Raw genomic sequence first — 23634 nt, forward strand, 5'->3', positions numbered from 1 at the left:
CCAATAGGACTGCCTATATACACAGGGACGGTCACTTAGCTTTCCCAGAATCCTGCATGGATTAAAGTTATACATCCCACAAGTCTGTATCAGCCCACTGCTGGGAAAGTTTGAGGTTAAGGGGGCCCTAGAAATCTGCGTAGTAACCCCCATTGTAGCTGGCAGGACACATCAAAAAAAAAAAAATGCAACACGCTCTTCCTTGCCGCGGTTCCGCCTCTAGGCAGAGAAAGCGTTTTTCGCTGCATTTTTTTGCCCGCAGCGCTAAAAGGTCGCGAGCGAAAAACGTAGCATGAAAGTGCAGGCAGGTCAAAATCGGCCTTTTTTTGCCTGCAAATTCTGCCGTGTGAACAGGGCCTAAGATTCCTCACAGGTGAGGGTTTGCTACTAGTGTATACAGACAATCCTTAGAGAGAACGCATCAACAGCACACATCTGCCTCCTTTCCTGATAGTTTGTTACAATGTATCAGTGCAGGTAAAATGTAGAAAACCTTTCCCCATCTACTAAGAGTTAGAAGACCGACCATATAATACCCCTCCCCGGGTCCAGCGTCATCACAAAGACGCTCTGTGCAGGAAAGCTGGGTAAGAGTCTCAAGACAATGACATCACCCGCAGCAAGACACCGAGACTCAACCCATGAATGGACGGATCTGTTCCCCTGAAATCCTGCCTCAAGGACCCGTTTGTTTCCTTGTCCCCATCCCCAGTCATATTTCACAATCACCTCTGGATATGGCTGCAGGATGTAAAGGGAAAAGCCGTGCAGGAAAATCCCACCTATGTGGACCCCCCAAGACCCCGACTATGGCAGACAGTCCCTCCCGGAAAGGACTACTTAATTCAACGCAGTTTAACCCTTTCCCTACAATAGAGAAGGATCCGAGGAGTCTGAGCTGCGCACATTAAGCCTTGGGGGTCACGTGAAATATTTTGTGTACATACGGTTTCACGTACCCGTAATTTCGGCGGCAAAGGAGCCCCATAACGCGCTACGATCTACCGTAACTGCAAAGCACAAAACCCGACCTAAAGGAGTATTCCAGATTTATGTAAATTAAGCTTAATTATCATATAATAAATTTTTGCAACTTTCTAATATACTTTGTTTCCATTTTTCACCATTTTCAAGATCTCTGCTTGCTGTGACTGAAAATAGGCTGAAGACTTGCACATACCTAACACTTCTCGCAGCTGTGGGTTTGTTACAATGTATCCAGTCTAGCCAATCCTACATCAGCCGCACAAATCTCTCTCCTGTCCGGATAGTTTGTTACAATGTATCAGAGCAGGTAAAATGTATCAGTTTGGAGTATTTGCAGCACAATATAAACTTGGATTTCTAGATAACGCTGGCAATGATCAGACATGGGGGAAAACGTATTAACTTTTCTACGCCAGTTTTCTGGCTGGCGTATAATTCCCCTAGTGGCGCACAAACTACCGAATATACGAGAAAACGCCAGTCTTAATAAATTCCCGCGTAGAGTTTCAATGATAAAGCTTTTCCTACACGAGATGTAAATAATCAGCAGGTTCCCATTTTTTGCCACGATTATTTAGGCCTCGGACTAGATGGCGACTTTGTATTGCACAACAGTTGGAGGTCATCGATCAGCGGCGCACAGCGGCACTTTGTTTTGCAATTCAACAATACAAACCGGAGAAGAAGCGAAAAGTAACGCAGTAAACCATTTAGGTTGGATACAAATAATATGTTTGTGTAGCCGGGATCCTGTGGAGGCCAGAAGAGCGGACACTATAAGGCTGTGTTCACATCTGCGTCAGGGCTCCGTTCCATCTGAACTTCCCGTCGTAACGGAGTCCTGACTGATACAAACTGAAACTGTAGGTTTCCGTCGCCATTGATTTCAATGGTGACGGATCTGGTGCCAATGGTTTCTGTTTGTCTCCGTTGTGTAAGGGTTCCGTCGTTTTGACAGGATGAATACCGTAGTCGACTGCGCTATTGATTCCGTCAAAACGACGGAACCCTTGCACAACGGGGACAAACAAAAACCATTGGCACCGGATCCATCACCATTGAAATCAATGGCGATGGAAACGGAAACCTATGGTTTCGGTTTATGTCAGTCAGGGCTCCGTTCCGACAAAAAGCTCAGACAGAACGTTGGAACGGAGCCCTGACGCAGAGGTGAGCGAAGCCTTAGCCCTTGTTCACACAGTGCAGATTAGATGCAGATTTTTCAGATATTTTTTTTAAGACAAAACCAAGAAATATATACAGGAAGGCCTTCTAGGTCTCCTCTCCTGGATCAAATTCTGGTTTTGTGTTAAAAATAATACTTGCAAAATCTGCACTGTGTGAACCAGGCCTCAGGGTGGATTCACATGCGGCAGATTTTGTTGCAGAAATTTGTGACTGAAAACCCGTTCCATTCACCCAAACTTACATAAGGGTCTAGTCACATGTTGCGGTCGAGGTGCGGTTAGAACCGCATTTTAAAAAAAGTATTTTAAATGCGATTTGATTTATTTTTTTACTGCGGTTGCAGTAAAAAAAATAAAAAATAAAACTTCATTGAAAAACGCACCAAATTACTGTAAAAACGCATGTGGTTTTCGGATGCAGTTCAACGTGTGAATGGACCCTAAATCCCGGCACCTGCCGCAGAAACAACCACAGTCAGAAACTGATTTCCAGTGACAGAAATTTCTGAAACTAAATCTGCCGCATGTGACTGCGATCCTTACGGTCGGGGTTCCCAATGCTACAATACAGCCAGATACCCGTGTACACACATCAAATACAATAACAGCCGGTCAGGGGGATAATCGCCGCCACTGCCCCCTCCATAACCAAGAGGTTAAGAAAAAAATAATCAGTTACCCTGTCAACTCCAGTGCTGGTCAGTGGCGGCCATCTTGCTTCCTGTCTGGTGGTGTCTATCAATATCTGCTCCCAGTCTAATGGATTCTCTAACCAACAATCGACTCCGGATTTCCCCTTTACGAACAAGCCATGAATAAATGGAAGAACTTGTATAAAACGCGCACCTCCTATGGAAGCCGTCGCGACAGCCGGGATACAAAACTCTCAAAACGTTACCTCAACCGCAGCTCATTCACATAAAGCTGGAAGTGGTGGGAAGGGGAAGATATTTTCCAGTGCGCACCAGACTTCCTGTCCAGTAATGAAGGCCTCTGCTGCAAGCCTCTCACCAAATAACGTGGCTGATAACAGATAGCAATACCTGGCAGCCAGCTCTGACTTCACATGAGGTAAGGAGACGCTTTTATATTGATGTTATTTGATAATCTTTGATATCATGGGACGTTATACCGGACTCTGTCCCCCAATTATCTCTGCGGTTTATTCATCCGGAGTGTAGTCGCTGCCACATCACCAGCTACACCCAACGTCACACCTGAGGGCGGGTGACACCCAGACATCGCCACCCTGATCTCCTGAAGCGGGTCAGCATCTGGCGGCTTCCCCTGGCACACGCTTATCTCTATTCTAAGGATGAGGTCAAAGTGACAGCTGTGTTGGATTCCTTCCCAGTTTGGAAAGGGAACAAAATTCCACCCGGCTGCAGATGGGATGACAACATGTTCAGCTCGGCTGTGCCCGCCCGTACGTTTTGGCATTTAGAGGATAACAACACACACCAAAAATATTTATACCACAAATGCTGCGGTCGGCGTATAGCGAATATATAATATTCACGTGTCAGGCCGGGGAAGTTATACTGGGAAATAACAGCTGAGAGTCTTGTATGCGCCGGCTGTGACTTGTGATGTCTGTCGCTCACTGGCCACTAGGGGAGCTGTTTTGATGGTGGAAACAAGCCGCGGTTTTATTACAAATTGGCGCGGTTTGTGAATGTTCGTTAATGTCCGCACGGTTTTTGCTGGTAAGACGTTCAGGGTGAGGTCGCACAATACAGATTTGGCCAAAAAAACACAACGAAATTGCAACGTGTGGCCTCAATGGAAGATCTGCACGTGTGGAACAGAGAACATCCCAACTACAGTCAGGACTGGTGGATGATGAGGATCCCGACCTCCAGGCCTCTGCTCGCCAGTCCGCACGCACGCTGTAGTGTAGTAAAAAGGGTACGTCCCCACACTGCGTATATACTGCAGAATTTCCGCCTTTCTGTGTGGAAATTCCGCAGCATTTTCGAAAGCGAAATGCTGCAGACTGGGAATCCGCACCGCAGGTCAATTTCCGCCGCACGTTTTTTCCGCAGCGTGTGGAGATTTTGCTTCTACTGTGATACGCTGCACAATTTCTGCACTGAAAATCCAGTCGGAAATTCCTCAGTGTTTACGCTGTTTGGTCGTACCCTATTACATTTCATGGCTGAGGGTTTGCTACAATTGTATCCAGTCTAGACAAATTCTCTGTGACCTAAACAACATGAGCGACCTACACTGATACATTGTTAGGGTATATTCAGACCTGGCGGTCCTGTCGCTTTTGTTTACCACAACTACAAAGAAATTGCGGCAAAATGCTGCGGTTTTGGAGCAATTTTGTAAAGATTGCTGCGTTGGCCACGATTTTGCGGTAGTCATGGCAATAAATCTCGACTTGACCGCTACGTCGGAATATAACCTAAGGCTGTGTTCACACGTCACGACTTTGCATGTCACACACGGATTAGCCCCACTGTATTTCAACTGAGCTAATCACCGGCTTTTAACGCAAAATCTGCGACAAAACTGATGTGTGAGTGAGAACTCAAGACCGGAGAGAGATTTGTGATTCTGATGTTGTAACAAACCCTCCTCCTTTATTAAAAGAAAAAAAAGCATTAGATCTGCATGGGTTTTGCAGCCTTTGGCTCTAAATGTTCCTATTAACTGACAGCAAGCAGAGATCTTGAAAATGATGAGGATTTGAAACACAAGTGTATTAGAAAGTTGCCAAGCTTTTCATTCTACAACGATTAAGCTTTATTTACATCAAATTGAAAACCCCCTTTTGGTTACGAAGAACAGTGTGAACGGTTACCGGTTATACATGACCCCCCCCCCCCCACTGTTCACGACCGATTCTCACTGGCGGCAGATTGTGGGATCTGGCCCAAGAAAGCAGCATCTCCGTTTTCCTGCAGTTGGGAAGGGTTCGGTTTATTTTCCTCCTATTCTATAATAAGAAATGTGGAGCGTAATGTTGTGCGCTGCCTCGTCCCGGCTCCTCCGTGTTGTAGGGAACGGCAGGGAAATCCCACATTCAGCAGCTGGGAACCCTGCGCACATCTGGCATCTTCCCTGTAATCTGGAGTCGCAGCTTCCTCGTGTTTTATCACGCGGTGACTGGCGGGGGAGGGATTCCTGCCCGTAACTTCCTACAACAATCTGCAAGTTGTGGCGCCGCGTACCGCACTATTCTTAGGGGACCAATCACACAAACAGAATTGCCCCAGTGCTCGCTAAGGCCCCACGCACACGACCGTAAAATTACGAACCCATTCATTTCTATGGCCGACTGACACCTTCCCGTATATTTACGGGAAGGTGTCCGTGCCGTAGAAACTTTACGAAAAAATGAGGACACGTCCTATATTTTTTATTTTACGGACCGTGCTCCCATATTTTATAATGGGAGCACGGCCCGTAAAAAGCGGATGGCTGTCCGTGGCCAGCCGTGCCCGTAATTGCAACCGCATTTTCATCTATCCGTAAATACAGATCCGTAGTTATTTGTAACTTATCCGCGTATAAGGAACGGTATCCGCAAATACGGTCCGTAATGCATCCGTTTTTGATCCGTATATACAGATCCCTAAAAAGAGAGGGAGGCTGCAAATGATGTCACCAATATGTTGCATAGCGACGCTTACGTAAATACGGATGGTTTACGGATGCACATCTGTAGCCGTCCGTATTTACGGAAGCGCCCATGGGCTTCTATGGGAGAGTCCGTGCTGTAATGACTATTAGGCCCCATGCACATGACCGTAAAAAATCTCCGTAATTGCGGACCGAAATACGGTCTGCAATTACGGACCTGCCCTGTTCCTGTTCTATTGGCCACGGACACCTTTCCGTACCGCTACGGGTAGGTGTCCGTGCCGGGAATTATGGAGCATGTCCTACTTTTCGTTTATTACGGTCCGTGCTCCCATACTTTGTATGGGAGCACGGCACGGAAATTCGACCTGCGGGCACGGCCGTGTGCATGACGCCATTTACGGGCCATGCTCCCATTATAAAGTATGGGCGCACGGTCCATTAAATAAAATAAAAAATAGGACTAGTCCTATTTTTTTCAGACAGTTTCTATGGCACGGACACCGCTAGAAATGTATGGGTCTGTAATTACGGGCGATTTTACAGCCGTTTGCATGGGGCCTTAGGGTGTATTCACACGTTAGGATCATATCGCGCAATATTCATAAAATCGGGGCAAATCCGCACTGTTTTGCTGCTATTTCACGAAAATCACAGCAAAAACGTAGATATGACCGCAATATGTGACTACACCCGGTCAGCGGCTGGTTAAAAGGCTCGTCACTTTAGACAAGCGCTGTTCATGTCCCTCTGCCCCCAAATCTTCATTACCACCGCGTGTCTTTTAAGGGGCAAATGAAAAGAAGTTCCCAAAGGAGGACAACCCCCCCCCCCTAAATTTACATGGGGGGTAAAGGATGGCAGAAATGTAAGACCCAGTTATAAGGCAGAATGTGTATTTCCAGTCGGGGTAACAAGGACAGAATTCCTGTCAGACATGTATGACAAATGCCGCCCATGATTAGTCCATTGGGTTTTACCAGGCCTTTCTACCCATAGCAACCAATCAGAGTGCAGCTTTCACTTTTCCTGAGCCGTTTAAGAAATGAAAGCTGCATTCTGATTGGTTGCTATGGGTAACAAGGCCAATTTTCCTGTCAGATACTTCTGATAAATGAGACTCATTATCTATATTGGCGCACGACCTGACATTGACTAAATATGGCAGACCGGAACCGGCGTTGATTACAACCACTTTTCTCAGCTCTCTTAGGGTATGTTCACACTGGCTATTTACAGCTGTTTTTTGGGGCGTAAACGCCCCAAAAAACGGCTAAAAATGCTGGTCCTGAACGCCTTCAAATATCTGCTCATTGATTTCAATGGGAAAAACGGCGTTGTTCCCACGTGGCGTTTTTTACGTAGGCGTTTTTAAAAACGGCCACATTAAAAAAAACACCTCATAAAAAAGAAGTGTCTGTCACTTCTGGAGCCATTTTTCATTCAAAATAGAAAAAACGGACGCAAAAAACGCTGCTTGCTTAAAAAACGGCTGAAAATCAGAGGCTGTTTTCCACAGCTCCATATTTACAGCCGTTTTCTGTGTGAACAGAGCCTTAATCTTAAAAAGGACTTCAACAATGTAGGAGAGGAAAGTTGCACATCGGTCTTAGGACCATCGCCATTGAAGCTGGTGTGTGTTGCTCCAGCCTGAATAGGTGGCGGCTCGTAACGTACGGTTATATATTATAATCTACCAGTCGGCAGAACCCAACAATTCTGTCCTGCGTCAGACACTCGCTCTTGTTTTGGCGCCCCAAAAATTCTAATGAGATCTGTGATTTTATATTCCTCGTATATAAGTAGAAGTGAGGCGTTCCCGGGTGGCCGCCCTCTCTCCTCCAGGCTCCTCTGTAGAGTCGGTTGAGACGATCGTTAAATAATTGACGCAGTGCGCGGCCTCAGGACAGTTTGGCACCAGACAGCCCCTATCACAGGGATGTTCTTACACACGGCGCAGGCTTCCCCCGCTCACTTCACTGGAAGCTGTGAACCTCCATAACCCTCAACTGCAAACACAGGGTTTCCTACACCACGTGACAAGGGCCTGTCAATCACCTGGGGGGTCAGCAACCCATTCCACTACACCTGTACCCTAACTCCAGCCCTGGGTTCGGGCTGCCCATATACATTAGACAGGTGTCGGCTGAATGTTCGTGCCCCTGTACACAGCTCGGCTGAGCGTGCATGTATTCTGAATGGGGAGAGCGATAAGCAGCTGCTATACACCTCTGGCAGCGGCTTATCTCCCCTAAGAACAAAGGATCGGACATGCTGAAATCCAACCATCCACTCTGTCCCAACATTTGTCATCGGGGACAATCGGTGCCCACCATACACGTTAGATGATCTGCCGATCCTGTCAACATTAATCTGATGTGTGTGGCACCTTAATGGGGTTATAATGATACAGTCTCCGCACCTCGGGGGTTATAATGATACAGTCTCCGCACCTCGGGGTTATAATGATACAGTCTCCGCACCTCGGGGTTATAATGATACAGTCTCCGCTCCTCGGGGCTATAATGATACAGTCTCCGCTCCTCGGGGTTATAATGATACAGTCTCCGCACCTCGGGGCTATAATGATACAGTCTCCGCTCCTCGGGGCTATAATGATACAGTCTCCGCTCCTCAGGGGTTATAATGATACAGTCTCCGCTCCTCGGGGGTTATAATGATACAGTCTCCGCTCCTCGGGGTTATACAGTCTCCACTCCTCGGGGTTATAATGATACAGTCTCCGCTCCTCGGGGTTATAATGATACAGTCTCCGCTCCTCAGGGGTTATAATGATACAGTCTCCGCTCCTCGGGGTTATAATGATACAGTCTCCGCTCCTCGGGGGTTATAATGATACAGTCTCCGCTCCTCGGGGTTATAGTGATACAGTCTCCACTCCTCGGGGTTATAATGATACAGTCTCCGCTCCTCAGGGGTTATAATGATACAGTCTCCGCTCCTCAGGGGTTATAATGATACAGTCTCCGCTCCTCGGGGCTATAATGATACAGTCTCCGCACCTCGGGGCTATAATGATACAGTCTCCACTCCTCGGGGTTATAATGATACAGTCTCCGCTCCTCAGGGGTTATAATGATACAGTCTCCGCTCCTCAGGGGTTATAATGATACAGTCTCCGCTCCTCGGGGTTATAATGATACAGTCTCCGCTCCTCGGGGGTTATAATGATACAGTCTCCGCTCCTCGGGGTTATAGTGATACAGTCTCCGCTCCTCGGGGTTATAATGATACAGTCTCCGCTCCTCGGGGTTATAATGATACAGTCTCCGCTCCTCAGGGGTTATAATGATACAGTCTCCGCTCCTCGGGGTTATAATGATACAGTCTCCGCTCCTCGGGGTTATAGTGATACAGTCTCCGCTCCTCGGGGCTATAATGATACAGTCTCCGCTCCTCAGGGGTTATAATGATAGTCTCCGCACCTCGGGGTTATAATGATACAGTCTCCGCTCCTCGGGGCTATAATGATAAAGTCTCCGCTCCTCGGGGGTTATAATGATACAGTCTCCGCACCTCGGGGTTATAATGATACAGTCTCCGCACCTCGGGGGTTATAATGATACAGTCTCCGCACCTCGGGGTTATAATGATACAGTCTCCGCACCTCGGGGTTATAATGATACAGTCTCCGCTCCTCGGGGCTATAATGATACAGTCTCCGCTCCTCAGGGGTTATAATGATACAGTCTCCGCACCTCGGGGGTTATAATGATACAGTCTCCGCACCTCGGGGGTTATAATGATACAGTCTCCGCACCTCGGGGTTATAATGATACAGTCTCCGCACCTCAGGGGATATAATGATACAGTCTCCGCTCCTCGGGGTTATAGTGATACAGTCTCCGCTCCTCGGGGCTATAATGATACAGTCTCCGCTCCTCAGGGGTTATAATGATACAGTCTCCGCACCTCGGGGTTATAATGATACAGTCTCCGCTCCTCGGGGCTATAATGATAAAGTCTCCGCTCCTCAGGGGTTATAATGATACAGTCTCCGCTCCTCGGGGTTATAATGATACAGTCTCCGCTCCTCAGGGGTTATAATAATACAGTCTCCGCACCTCGGGGTTATAATGATACAGTCTCCGCACCTCGGGGTTATAATGATACAGTCTCCGCTCCTCAGGGGTTATAATGATACAGTCTCCGCACCTCCAATATTATCTTATGTAAATGAAGCTTAATTCTTGTGTAATAAAAAGTTCTGCAACTTTCTAATAGACTTTGGTTTTCTTTCCCTCACGGTTTTCAAGATCTCTGCTTGCTGTCAGTGGATAGAACATTGTTTACATTTAGAGGCCATCTTGTCCTAATACTTCACAGCTGAAGGTTTGTTACCATGTATTAAATCTAGACAATCCTCAGTGAACTAAACATCCTGGACTCCAGACTGATACAGTTTACCTGCACTGATACATTGTAACAAACCGGACAGGAGAGAGATTTGTGCTGCTGATGTGATTAGATCAGAAGATTGTGGACTGAGAACAATTGTAACAAACACTCAGCTGGGAGAAGTATTAGATCAGGACAGGTTTCAGCCTCTGGATGTAAACAAGAATTTATCTATTCACTAAGAGCAAGCCAAGATATTGAAAACTGTGAGGAATTGAAACAATAGGGAGATTTATCAAAACTGGTGCGACGGAAAAGACCAGCAGTTGCCCATAACAGCCAATCAGATTCCACCTTTCATATTCAGAGACCAATTGAAATTGAAAGCCGCAACCTCATTGGTTGCCGCGGGCGACTACTGTACATTTTCTTTGCGCCAGTTTTGATGCATCTTCCTCCTGTTTTCTTCTTCTTCATATCATGAACCCCACGTCTTCCTCCAATAATACAGTGATAAAAAGTTCCCTCTAGAGAGGTGGCAGTGCCCGGGATGATGCCCCTTACAACATGGTAAATGTAGATAATCAGTGACTGGCGGATGTTTACATAAGCAGCATCATGGCAGGGTGACTATGGCAGGGCGGGCATCATACAACCACATGGATTGAGGACTACTTACAGTTTGGCTGGTGGCTGGCGAGGAGGTCGCTGATGATCCGCTGTGTGCCACGTTCATGCCCACCAACGCCAGAGGTTTACATTCTGTACACGTTCCAACAAGTAACTGTTTCCCATCATCCACAAATAGGCTGTTGGGCGCTCGTCGTGCCAGCAGGAAGATGGGCAGCCGGGCTAACTGAACGCTTCTCAAACCCAACACGCGCCGCTTCTCTTGTCTACAGAAGAAACACACGAAGGACTCCACCTGGTACTGTCTGGACCACGGGCTGCTGGGATGTTGGGTCTTCATCTCGTGCTGGAACCACTGGCCCAGAAGGTCGTGGTAGCAGAGGCCGCAGGTGGACACCAGGCCCGTGGAGTCGGCTGTCCGGGCCCGGGGGGCAGGAGGGTAGACGGTGAGGAAGGGGAAGAAGGGCTCCTTGTCCGCATACCTGTTGGGTGGATTGATGCTTAGTTGGTATTCACATCCTTGACCCAGTTCTGCCCCACACACGTAGCAGATAGAAGTGGGTGTAGAGTGGGCACTTAAAACGGTTGCCCTCCTGTTGGGGGTGGCTCCAGAGGGACTGGCATCGGCGGAGCTGAACACCTGGTGGTATCTACTAAGAAAACTCTGGACTGAACTGATGAGCTCCTCGTTCTGAGATGCCCTATAAATGGCCCAGATGTCTTCTAACACCCCAAAGCACTTCCTGCAGCTCTGCGCCTCTCCTTGGTGGGTCACCCCTCTGGATCCAGGTGGGCATGGCAGCTGGGTGATGAACGGGAAGTGCATGGTAGACTTGGCATTGCCGTTGTTGATCCTGGATCGCACCAGTTTGCCTTGGTTGGCACAGTCCTCTCCGCACAGGTAGCAGACACCTGGACCCTTGGGGTGAGGGTCACCGAGCCGGGAGGGAGTGCCCTTTTCTGCTCCAGGGCTGGCATGGAGGGGCACCACATAGAGGCGCTGTAAGACTGGTACATTAGCCATATCAAAGCTGTGCCACTGCTGCATGAGGGAGGAGAAGCAGCTGTCACAGGCCCTGGCACTGCCCCCGGGGGTGATGGGGTTAGCGCCTGGCGGTGGGGTGTGCAGCCACAGGAAGGGGAAGAAGGGCGCCTGGGGTGAGTGCTCCTGTTTCTGGACGTGTAGGACGTTCCCGGCGCTGGGCGCCCCACAGATGTAGCAGGTGACTGGCACCGGGTGACCGTTCTCCGGGCGTCTCTCACCCTCAATCTCTGCCCCCTTCACGGCTCTGTCAGTCGGGGACGCCCGGCAGGGGGCGCTGTGACCTGGTGCCCTTGGCGCCGGTGCCCACTGTCTCCTGACGGGCTCAGCGCTGTCCTCCGGGTCACTCAGCGGGTTGTCAGACAGGTCGGACAGCTCGGAGTCGTAGTTGGGGTTCCAGTCTCTGGGGTGCGCCCGGGCCCCGTCCCCCCCGCACTGGTAGGGCCTCTTCAGCCAGTACATGCGCTTCTCCAGCGGGGTCCGGCTGCGCTCAAACGCGTCCCACTGCGCCCCGAGAAAGCGCTGACACACGGCGCAAACCCGGGCGCTGCCCCCCGGACTCAGCGGCTCCGCCCCGGGCGCAGGCTCCTGCTGCTGCAAGAAGGGGAAGAAGGCGCAACCCTCCCGGGCCGGGCACCGGACTGGCAGCCGGACCTCCCTCCCCAGGGGCACCCCTCCCCCGCAGATGAAGCAGTACAGGAGCCCTTCACCCGCATCGGACGCCGCCGCCTCCTCCTCCTCCTCCACCGCTGCCATCAACCGCTGCTTGCGGGACCTCGGGGCGTCAGTCATATGCCCACCGTGCCGCCCCAGCTACTCTGCCCGGGGCATCTCAGCGGAGTTCGGGTAAAGTTTGTCCGGGTGTTGTGCACTGAGGACCCGCCCCCACTGGGGCTCCTGACGGTCTCTGCTCCCGGAGTAGTGAGCCCGGACAGAAGATCAGCCCCCCAGACCCGCCCCCTGGCAGAGCACATGGCCGGGCGCAGGGAGGGGGCGACGGCAGCGGCAGAAACTACAGCCCGCTGAATGTAACCCCTGCACTGCCGATTACCCCCAGCTCTGCCCAGTGTAGTGTGAGTGCCCAGCGTCCGGGCCAGCTCTGTGTGTGCAGATGTAGCAGAGCTGTGTGTACAGGGTCATAGATGTAAGGACAGATACTAAAGGCTGCAGTCCTATGTAACACCACAGATAACACATACTGATAACTGACTACAGATAATGTACTACTATACTGCCCCCCTATATACAAGACTATAACTACTATACTGCCCCCTATATACAAGAATATAACTACTATACTGCCCCCTATATACAAGACTATAACTACTATACTGCCCCCTATATACAAGACTATAACTACTATACTGCCCCCTATATACAAGACTATAACTACTATACTGCCCCCTATATACAAGACTATAACTACTATACTGCCCCCTATATACAAGACTATAACTACTATACTGCCCCCTATATACAAGAATATAACTACTATACTGCCCCCTATATACAAGACTATAACTACTATACTGCCCCCTATATACAAGACTATAACTACTATACTGCCCCCCTATATACAAGACTATAACTACTATACTGCCCCCCCATATACAAGACTATAACTACTATACTGCCCCCCCCCATATACAAGACTATAACTACTATACTGCCCCCCTATATACAAGACTATAACTACTATACTGCCCTCTATATACAAGAATATAACTATTATAATACTGCCCCCTATATACAAGAATATAACTACTATAATACTGCCCCCTATATACAAGAATATAACTACTATAATACTGCCTCCTATATACAAGAATATAACTACTATAATACTGCTCCTATATACAAGAATATAACTACTATAATACTGCCCCTATATACAAGAATATAACTACTATAATACTGCCTCCTATATACAAGAATATAACTACTATAATACTGCCTCCTATATACAAGAATATAACTACTATAATACTGCTCCTATATACAAGAATATAACTACTATAATACTGCTCCTATATACAAGAATATAACTACTATAATACTGCCCCTATATACAAGACTATAACTACTATAATACTGCCCCTATATACAAGAATATAACTACTATAATACTGCCCCTATATACAAGAATATAACTACTATAATACTGCCCCCTATATACAAGAATATAACTACTATAATACTGCCCCTATATACAAGAATATAACTACTATAATACTGCCCCCTATATACAAGAATATAACTACTATAATACTGCTCCTATATACAAGAATATAACTACTATAATACTGCCCCCTATATACAAGAATATAACTACTATAATACTGCTCCTATATACAAGAATATAACTACTATACTGCCCTCTATATACAAGAATATAACTACTATAATACTGCCCTCTATATACAAGACTATAACTACTATAATGCTGACCCCTATATACAAGAATATGACTACTATAATACTGCCCCCTATATACAAGAATATAACTATTATAATACTGCTCCTATATACAAGACTATAACTACTATACTGCCCTCTATATACAAGAATATAACTACTATAATGCTGACCCCTATATACAAGAATATGACTACTATAATACTGCCCCCTATATACAAGAATATACTACTATAATACTGCTCCTATATACAAGAATATAACTACTATAATACTGCTCCTATATACAAGACTATAACTACTATACTGCCCTCTATATACAAGAATATAACTACTATAATACTGCTCCTATATACAAGACTATAACTACTATACTGCCCTCTATATACAAGAATATAACTACTATAATGCTGACCCCTATATACAAGAATATAACTACTATAATACTGCCTCCTATATACAAGAATATAACTACTATAATACTGCTCCTATATACAAGAATATAACTACTATAATACTGCTCCTATATACAAGACTATAACTACTATACTGCCCTCTATATACAAGAATATAACTACTATAATACTGCTCCTATATACAAGACTATAACTACTATAATACTGCCCCTATATACAAGAATATAACTACTATAATATTGCCCCTATATACAAGAATATAACTACTATAATACTGCCTCCTATATACAAGAATATAACTACTATAATACTGCCCCCTATATACAAGAATATAACTACTATAATACTGCTCCTATATACAAGCATATAACTACTATAATACTGCTCCTATATACAAGCATATAACTACTATAATACTGCCCCTATATACAAGAATATAACTACTATAATACTGCCCCTATATACAAGAATATAACTACTATAATACTGCTCCTATATACAAGAATATAACTACTATAATACTGCTCCTATATACAAGAATATAACTACTATAATACTGCTCCTATATACAAGAATATAACTATTATAATACTGCCCCTATATACAAGAATATAACTACTATAATACTGCCCCTATATACAAGAATATAACTACTATAATACTGCCTCCTATATACAAGAATATAACTACTATAATACTACTCCTATATACAAGAATATAACTACTATAATACTGCTCCCTATATACAAGAATATAACTACTATGATACTGCCCCCTATATACAAGAATATAACTACTATAATACTACTCCTATATACAAGAATATAACTACTATAATACTACTCCTATATACAAGAATATAACTACGATAATACTGCCCCCTATATACAAGAATATAACTACTATAATACTACCCCCTATATACAAGAATATAATTACTATACTACTGCTCCTATATACAAGAAAATAACTACTATAATACTGCCCCCTATATACAAGAATATAACTACTATAATACTGCCCCTATATACAAGAATATAACTACTATAATACTGCTTCTATATACAAGAATATAACTACTATAATACTGCCCCCTATATACAAGAATATAACTACTATAATACTGCCCCCTATATACAAGAATATAACTACTATAATACTGCTCCTATATACAAGAATATAACTACTATAATACACCCCCTATATACAAGAATATAATTACTATAATACTGCCCCTATATACAAGAATATAACTACTATAATACTGCCCCCTATATACAGGAATATAACTACTATAATACTGCTCCTATATACAAGAATATAACTACTATAATACTGCTCCTATATACAAGAATATAACTACTATAATACTGCTCCTATATACAAGAATATAACTACTATAATACTGCCCCTATATACAAGAATATAACTACTATAATACTGCCCCCTATATACAAGAATATAACTACTATAATACTGCTCCTATATACAAGAATATAACTACTATAATACTGCTCCTATATACAAGAATATAACTACTATAATACTGCTCCTATATACAAGAATATAACTACTATAATACTGCCTCCTATATACAAGAATATAACTACTATAATACTGCTCCTATATACAAGAATATAACTACTATAATACTGCTCCTATATACAAGAATATAACTACTATAATACTGCCCCCTATATACAAGAATATAACTACTATAATACTGCTCCTATATACAAGAATATAACTACTATAATACTGCTCCTATATACAAGACTATAACTACTATAATACTGCCCCTATATACAAGAATATAACTACTATAATACTGCCTCCTATATATAAGAATATAACTACTATAATACTGCCCCTATATACAAGAATATAACTACTATAATACTGCCCCCTATTTACAAGAATATAACTACTATAATACTGCCCCTATATACAAGAATATAACTACTATAATACTGTCCCCTATATACAAGAATATAACTACTATAATACTGCCCCCTATATACAAGAATATAACTACTATAATACTGCCCCTATATACAAGAATATAACTACTATAATACTGTCCCCTATATACAAGAATATAACTACTATAATACTGCCCCTATATACAAGAATATAACTACTATAATACTGCCCCCTATATACAAGAATATAACTACTATAATACAGCCCCTATATACAAGAATATAACTACTATAATACTGCCCCCTATATACAAGAATATAACTACTATAATACTGCTCCCTATATACAAGAATATAACTACTATAATACTGCTCCCTATATACAAGAATATAACTACTATAATACTGCCTCCCATATACAAGAATATAACTATTATAATACTGCCTCCTATATACAAGACTATACTATAATACTGCCCCTATATACAAGAATATAACTACTATAATACTGCCTCCTATATATAAGAATATAACTACTATAATACTGCCTCCTATATACAAGAATATAACTACTATAATACTGCCCCCTATATACAAGAATATAACTACTATAATACTGCCCCTATATACAAGAATATAACTACTATAATACTGTCCCCTATATACAAGAATATAACTACTATAATACTGCCCCTATATACAAGAATATAACTACTATAATACTGCTCCTATATACAAGAATATAACTACTATAATACTGCTCCTATATACAAGAATATAACTACTATAATACTGCCTCTATATACAAGAATATAACTACTATAATACTGCTTCTATATACAAGAATATAACTACTATAATACTGCCCCCTATATAGAAGAATATATCTACTATAATACAGCCCCCTATATACAAGAATATAACAACTATAATACTGCCCCCTATTTACAAGAATATAACTACTATAATACTGCCCCTATATACAAGAATATAACTACTATAATACTGCTCCTATATACAAGAATATAACTACTATAATACTACTTCCTATATACAAGAATATAACTACTATAATACTGCCCCCTATATACAAGAATATAACTACTATAATACTGCCCTCTATATACAAGAATATAACTACTATAATACTCCCCTATATACAAGAATATAACTACTATAATACTTTGTAGCATTGTGTAGGGTGATGTGCTCGGCTCGGCTGTGGTGTTGCTTTTCTCTCTTTGAACACTGCAGGGGTCACTGCTATAGGCAGCAGTGTATTAGACAAGCAATGGAGGCAGCAGATGTGGGGTCCTGCTCTGAATACTCTGTATATTGTAGTGACTGTGGTTTCGGTGTATTATATAATGTGGGGGGGGGGGGGTGGCAATTATTAGATCACAGGACCACCCAGACTCCTGCTTTCCACCTGTTTGAGCACTGCAGACGCTGTGACCTCTGACCTTCCCCTCTTAACGCGTTTCTTTCACGTCTCTTCTCGTCTTTCAAGACAAATGGTGGCTTTTCGGATGGACTGTTACCTCTCATGCCGGAGTATAAGGCCAGGATCACACATGCAGTTTTTGAGTCTTGTTTTTCGAGCCAAACCCAGAAGTGGCCACAGAAGAAAGGAGTATAAAAGAGTATCCGGCACACCAATTTTCAAACAAAGGTATTTTTATTTTGTTTTTAATGCCAGTGGCAGAGTGCGACGTTTCGGTCTAAGTGACCTTCATCAGGCACTGAGCCGTGCTGGAAAACTGCATAGACGAGCGCTAGTGGTGCTGATGGTTGCTGGCCGACAAGCGCCATGACACAGCGGCCAGCCGCTATCAGCATCACTAGCGCTCGTCTATGCAGTTGTCCAGCACGGCTCAGCGCCTGATGAAGGTCACTTAGACCGAAACGTCGCACTCTGCCACTGGCATTAAAAACAAAATAAAAATACCTTTGTTTGAAAATTGGTGTGCCGGATACTCTTTTATACTCATATTTGGGTTGGGCCCCTATCCGTGCAAAACCCCATCCTTCCACATATCTGGTGCTGTCTGAACCTATACACACAGAAGAAAGGAGACACATCAGTCTTTGCTTTTATATCTTTCCTTTCTTTTAGATCCACTTGTGACTTTGGTTTAAAAAAAAACTGCATTAAAACTTTGTGTGTGTGATCCGAGGCTTAGGGCGCAGTCACACGTGGCAGATTTTGTTGCCAAAATTTCTGCGTTTTGAAAATCAGTTCCATTCATCTGCGTTGTTTCTGGGGCAGGTGCCGGGATTTCTGCAGATTTTATTCAGATGAAAAAACTTCTGCAACAAAATCTGCCGCGTGTGACTGCGGCCTTATTACTCTCTCTGTTGTCAGTTTCCTATAGAACGTTCTAGTGAGACTGTAACTCTGATGTCTCTAGATTGCAAGCTCTTCGGTTCTCTACATCCTGATTCTATATAGGGTTGGGGGTTACTAGTGGCGGCTCTTATTCTCCCTTTATGCCGATTCAAAGGAATTTTACTGCATGTTTATAGAGAACCTGACATTTTGTTTCCCTTTAGGATATTTTTCGTTTCCTCGCTACAATGTTTCCCGTGTGATTGACGCTGTGTTGTTGCTTTACTTTCAGATTCTACACAATAACTTTTCCCGTAAATGATGATCCCGGCACCGCGGCAGCCGCTATGGATTAAATCCTCTGAATCCTGACTCCCGAAATGGCTCAAAGTAAATCCGTAATGACAGAAGTATGTAAATAATAGATTTCATTGTTGGGACCGGCACAATGAGCTTCACCCAGGACAGATCAGGACCGGAGGGGACTACTCGCCGCCCTATATTACATAATCAATGATGCATGACGCCCTGATAAATGTATATACTATATCTATATGTTACATTATTAGTCTAGTGACCTCCTGATACATGTATATACTATATCTATATGTTACATTATTAGTCTGGTCACCTCCTGATACATGTATATACTATATCTATATGTTACATTATTAGTCTAGTGACCTCCTGATACATGTATATACTATATCTATATGTTACATTATTAGTCTAGTGACCTCCTGATACATGTATATCTATATGTTACATTATTAGTCTGGTCACCTCCTGATACATGTATATACTATATCTATATGTTACATTATTAGTCTGGTCACCTCCTGATACATGTATATACTATATCTATATGTTACATTATTAGTCCAGTGACCTCCTGATACATGTATATACTATATCTATATGTTACATTATTAGTCTAGTGACCTCCTGATACATGTATATACTATATCTATATGTTACATTATTAGTCTAGTGACGCCCTGATAAATGTATATACTATATCTATATGTTACATTATTAGTCTAGTGACGCCCTGATACATGTATATACTATATCTATATGTTACATTATTAGTCTAGTGACGCCCTGATACATGTATATACTATATCTATATGTTACATTATTAGTCTGGTCACCTCCTGATACATGTATATACTATATCTATATGTTACATTATTAGTCTGGTCACCTCCTGATACATGTATATACTATATCTATATGTTACATTATTAGTCTAGTGACCTCCTGATACATGTATATACTATATCTATATGTTACATTATTAGTCTAGTGACGCCCTGATACATGTATATACTATATCTATATGTTACATTATTAGTCTAGTGACGCCCTGATACATGTATATACTATATCTATATGTTACATTATTAGTCTAGTGACCTCCTGATACATGTATATACTATATCTATATGTTACATTATTAGTCTGGTCACCTCCTGATACATGTATATACTATATCTATATGTTACATTATTAGTCTAGTGACCTCCTGATACATGTATATACTATATCTATATGTTACATTATTAGTCTAGTGACCTCCTGATACATGTATATACTATATCTATATGTTACATTATTAGTCTAGTGACCTCCTGATACATGTATATACTATATCTATATGTTACATTATTAGTCTAGTGACGCCCTGATACATGTATATACTATATCTATATGTTACATTATTAGTCTAGTGACGCCCTGATAAATGTATATACTATATCTATATGTTACATTATTAGTCTGGTCACCTCCTGATACATGTATATACTATATCTATATGTTACATTATTAGACCAGTGACGTCCTGATACATGTATATACTATATCTATATGTTACATTATTAGTCTGGTCACCTCCTGATACATGTATATACTATATCTATATGTTACATTATTAGTCTAGTGACGTCCTGATACATGTATATATTATATCTATATGTTACATTATTAGTCTAGTGACGCCCTGATAAATGTATATACTATATCTATATGTTACATTATTAGTCTAGTGATGCCCTGATACATGTATATACTATATCTATATGTTACATTATTAGTCTAGTGACCTCCTGATACATGTATATACTATATCTATATGTTACATTATTAGTCTGGTGACCTCCTGATACATGTATATACTATATCTATATGTTACATTATTAGTCTAGTGACCTCCTGATACATGTATATACTATATCTATATGTTACATTATTAGTCTAGTGACGTCCTGATACATGTATATACTATATCTATATGTTACATTATTAGTCTGGTCACCTCCTGATACATGTATATACTATATCTATATGTTACATTATTAGTCTAGTGACCTCCTGATACATGTATATACTATATCTATATGTTACATTATTAGTCTAGTGACCTCCTGATACATGTATATACTATATCTATATGTTACATTATTAGTCTAGTGACCTCCTGATACATGTATATACTATATCTATATGTTACATTATTAGTCTAGTGACCTCCTGATACATGTATATACTATATCTATATGTTACATTATTAGTCCAGTGACGTCCTGATACATGTATATACTATATCTATATGTTACATTATTAGTCTATAGTGACCTCCTGATACATGTATATACTATATCTATATGTTACATTATTAGTCCAGTGACGTCCTGATACATGTATATACTATATCTATATGTTACATTTTTAGTCTAGTGACCTCCTGATACATATATATACTATATCTATATGTTACATTATTAGTCTAGTGACCTCCTGATACATGTATATACTATATCTATATGTTACATTATTAGTCCAGTGACCTCCTGATACATGTATATACTATATCTATATGTTACATTATTAGTCTAGTGACCTCCTGATACATGTATATACTATATCTATATGTTACATTATTAGTCTAGTGACCTCCTGATACATGTATATACTATATCTATATGTTACATTATTAGTCTAGTGACGCCCTGATACATGTATATACTATATCTATATGTTACATTATTAGTCTGGTCACCTCCTGATACATGTATATACTATATCTATATGTTACATTATTAGTCTAGTGACCTCCTGATACATGTATATACTATATCTATATGTTACATTATTAGTCCAGTGACGTCCTGATACATGTATATACTATATCTATATGTTACATTATTAGTCTAGTGACCTCCTGATACATGTATATACTATATCTATATGTTACATTATTAGTCTAGTGACGCCCTGATACATGTATATACTATATCTATATGTTACATTATTAGTCTAGTGACCTCCTGATACATGTATATACTATATCTATATGTTACATTATTAGTCTGGTCACCTCCTGATACATGTATATACTATATCTATATGTTACATTATTAGTCTGGTCACCTCCTGATACATGTATATACTATATCTATATGTTACATTATTAGTCTGGTCACCTCCTGATACATGTATATACTATATCTATATGTTACATTATTAGTCTAGTGACGCCCTGATACATGTATATACTATATCTATATGTTACAGTATTAGTCTAGTGACCTCCTGATACATGTATATACTATATCTATATGTTACATTATTAGTCTAGTGACGCCCTGATAAATGTATATACTATATCTATATGTTACACTATTAGTCTAGTGATGCCCTGATACATGTATATACTATATCTATATGTTACATTATTAGTCTAGTGACCTCCTGATACATGTATATACTATATCTATATGGTACATTATTAGTCTAGTGACCTCCTGATACATGTATATACTATATCTATATGTTACTTTATTAGTCTGGTCACCTCCTGATACATGTATATACTATATCTATATGTTACATTATTAGTCTAGTGACCTGATACATGTATATACTATATCTATATGTTACATTATTAGTCTAGTGACCTCCTGATACATGTATATACTATATCTATATGTTACATTATTAGTCCAGTGACGTCCTGATACATGTATATACTATATCTATATGTTACATTATTAGTCCAGTGACCTCCTGATACATGTATATACTATATCTATATGTTACATTATTAGTCTAGTGACCTCCTGATACATGTATATACTATATCTATATGTTACATTATTAGACCAGTGACGTCCTGATACATGTATATACTATATCTATATGTTACATTATTAGTCTAGTGACCTCCTGATACATGTATATACTATATCTATATGTTACATTATTAGTCTGGTCACCTCCTGATACATGTATATACTATATCTATATGTTACATTATTAGTCTAGTGACCTCCTGATACATGTATATACTATATCTATATGTTACATTATTAGTCCAGTGACGTCCTGATACATGTATATACTATATCTATATGTTACATTATTAGTCCAGTGATGCCCTGATACATGTATATACTATATCTATATGTTACATTATTAGTCTAGTGACCTCCTGATACATGTATATACTATATCTATATGTTACACTATTAGTCTAGTGACCTCCTGATACATGTATATACTATATCTATATGTTACATTATTAGTCTAGTGACCTCCTGATACATGTATATACTATATCTATATGTTACATTATTAGTCTAGTGACGCCCTGATACATGTATATACTATATCTATATGTTACATTATTAGTCTAGTGACCTCCTGATACATGTATATACTATATCTATATGTTACATTATTAGTCTAG

General features: G+C 41.5%; 2 protein-coding genes across 5 annotated transcripts in view; one reads left to right on the forward strand and one right to left on the reverse strand.

The window, feature by feature from the left end:
- The window catches only part of GSE1 (Gse1 coiled-coil protein), a 299551-nt gene extending 286823 nt beyond the window's left edge, over positions 1-12728 (reverse strand). For 2 of the 4 annotated variants that reach the window (XM_075838298.1, XM_075838297.1), the window contains exon 1: positions 10807-12361. In XM_075838298.1, the coding sequence (XP_075694413.1) occupies positions 10807-12261 (1455 nt within the window). In that variant the 5' untranslated portion in view covers positions 12262-12361. Of the gene's footprint in view, positions 1-2853; positions 2986-10806 lie in introns of those variants that run through there. The other 2 variants (XM_075838296.1, XM_075838306.1) reach the window with 2 other exon arrangements.
- Positions 12093-23634, forward strand: part of CIBAR2 (CBY1 interacting BAR domain containing 2) — a 59025-nt gene continuing 47483 nt past the window's right edge. The window contains exons 1-2 of the mRNA XM_075838313.1: positions 12093-12237; positions 19174-19291. The gene's annotated coding sequence lies outside the window, so the exon portion shown is untranslated. The remainder of the gene's footprint in view (positions 12238-19173; positions 19292-23634) is intronic.

Source organism: Rhinoderma darwinii, chromosome 9 (assembly GCF_050947455.1).
Source record: "Rhinoderma darwinii isolate aRhiDar2 chromosome 9, aRhiDar2.hap1, whole genome shotgun sequence".
NCBI lineage: Eukaryota > Metazoa > Chordata > Amphibia > Anura > Rhinodermatidae > Rhinoderma > Rhinoderma darwinii.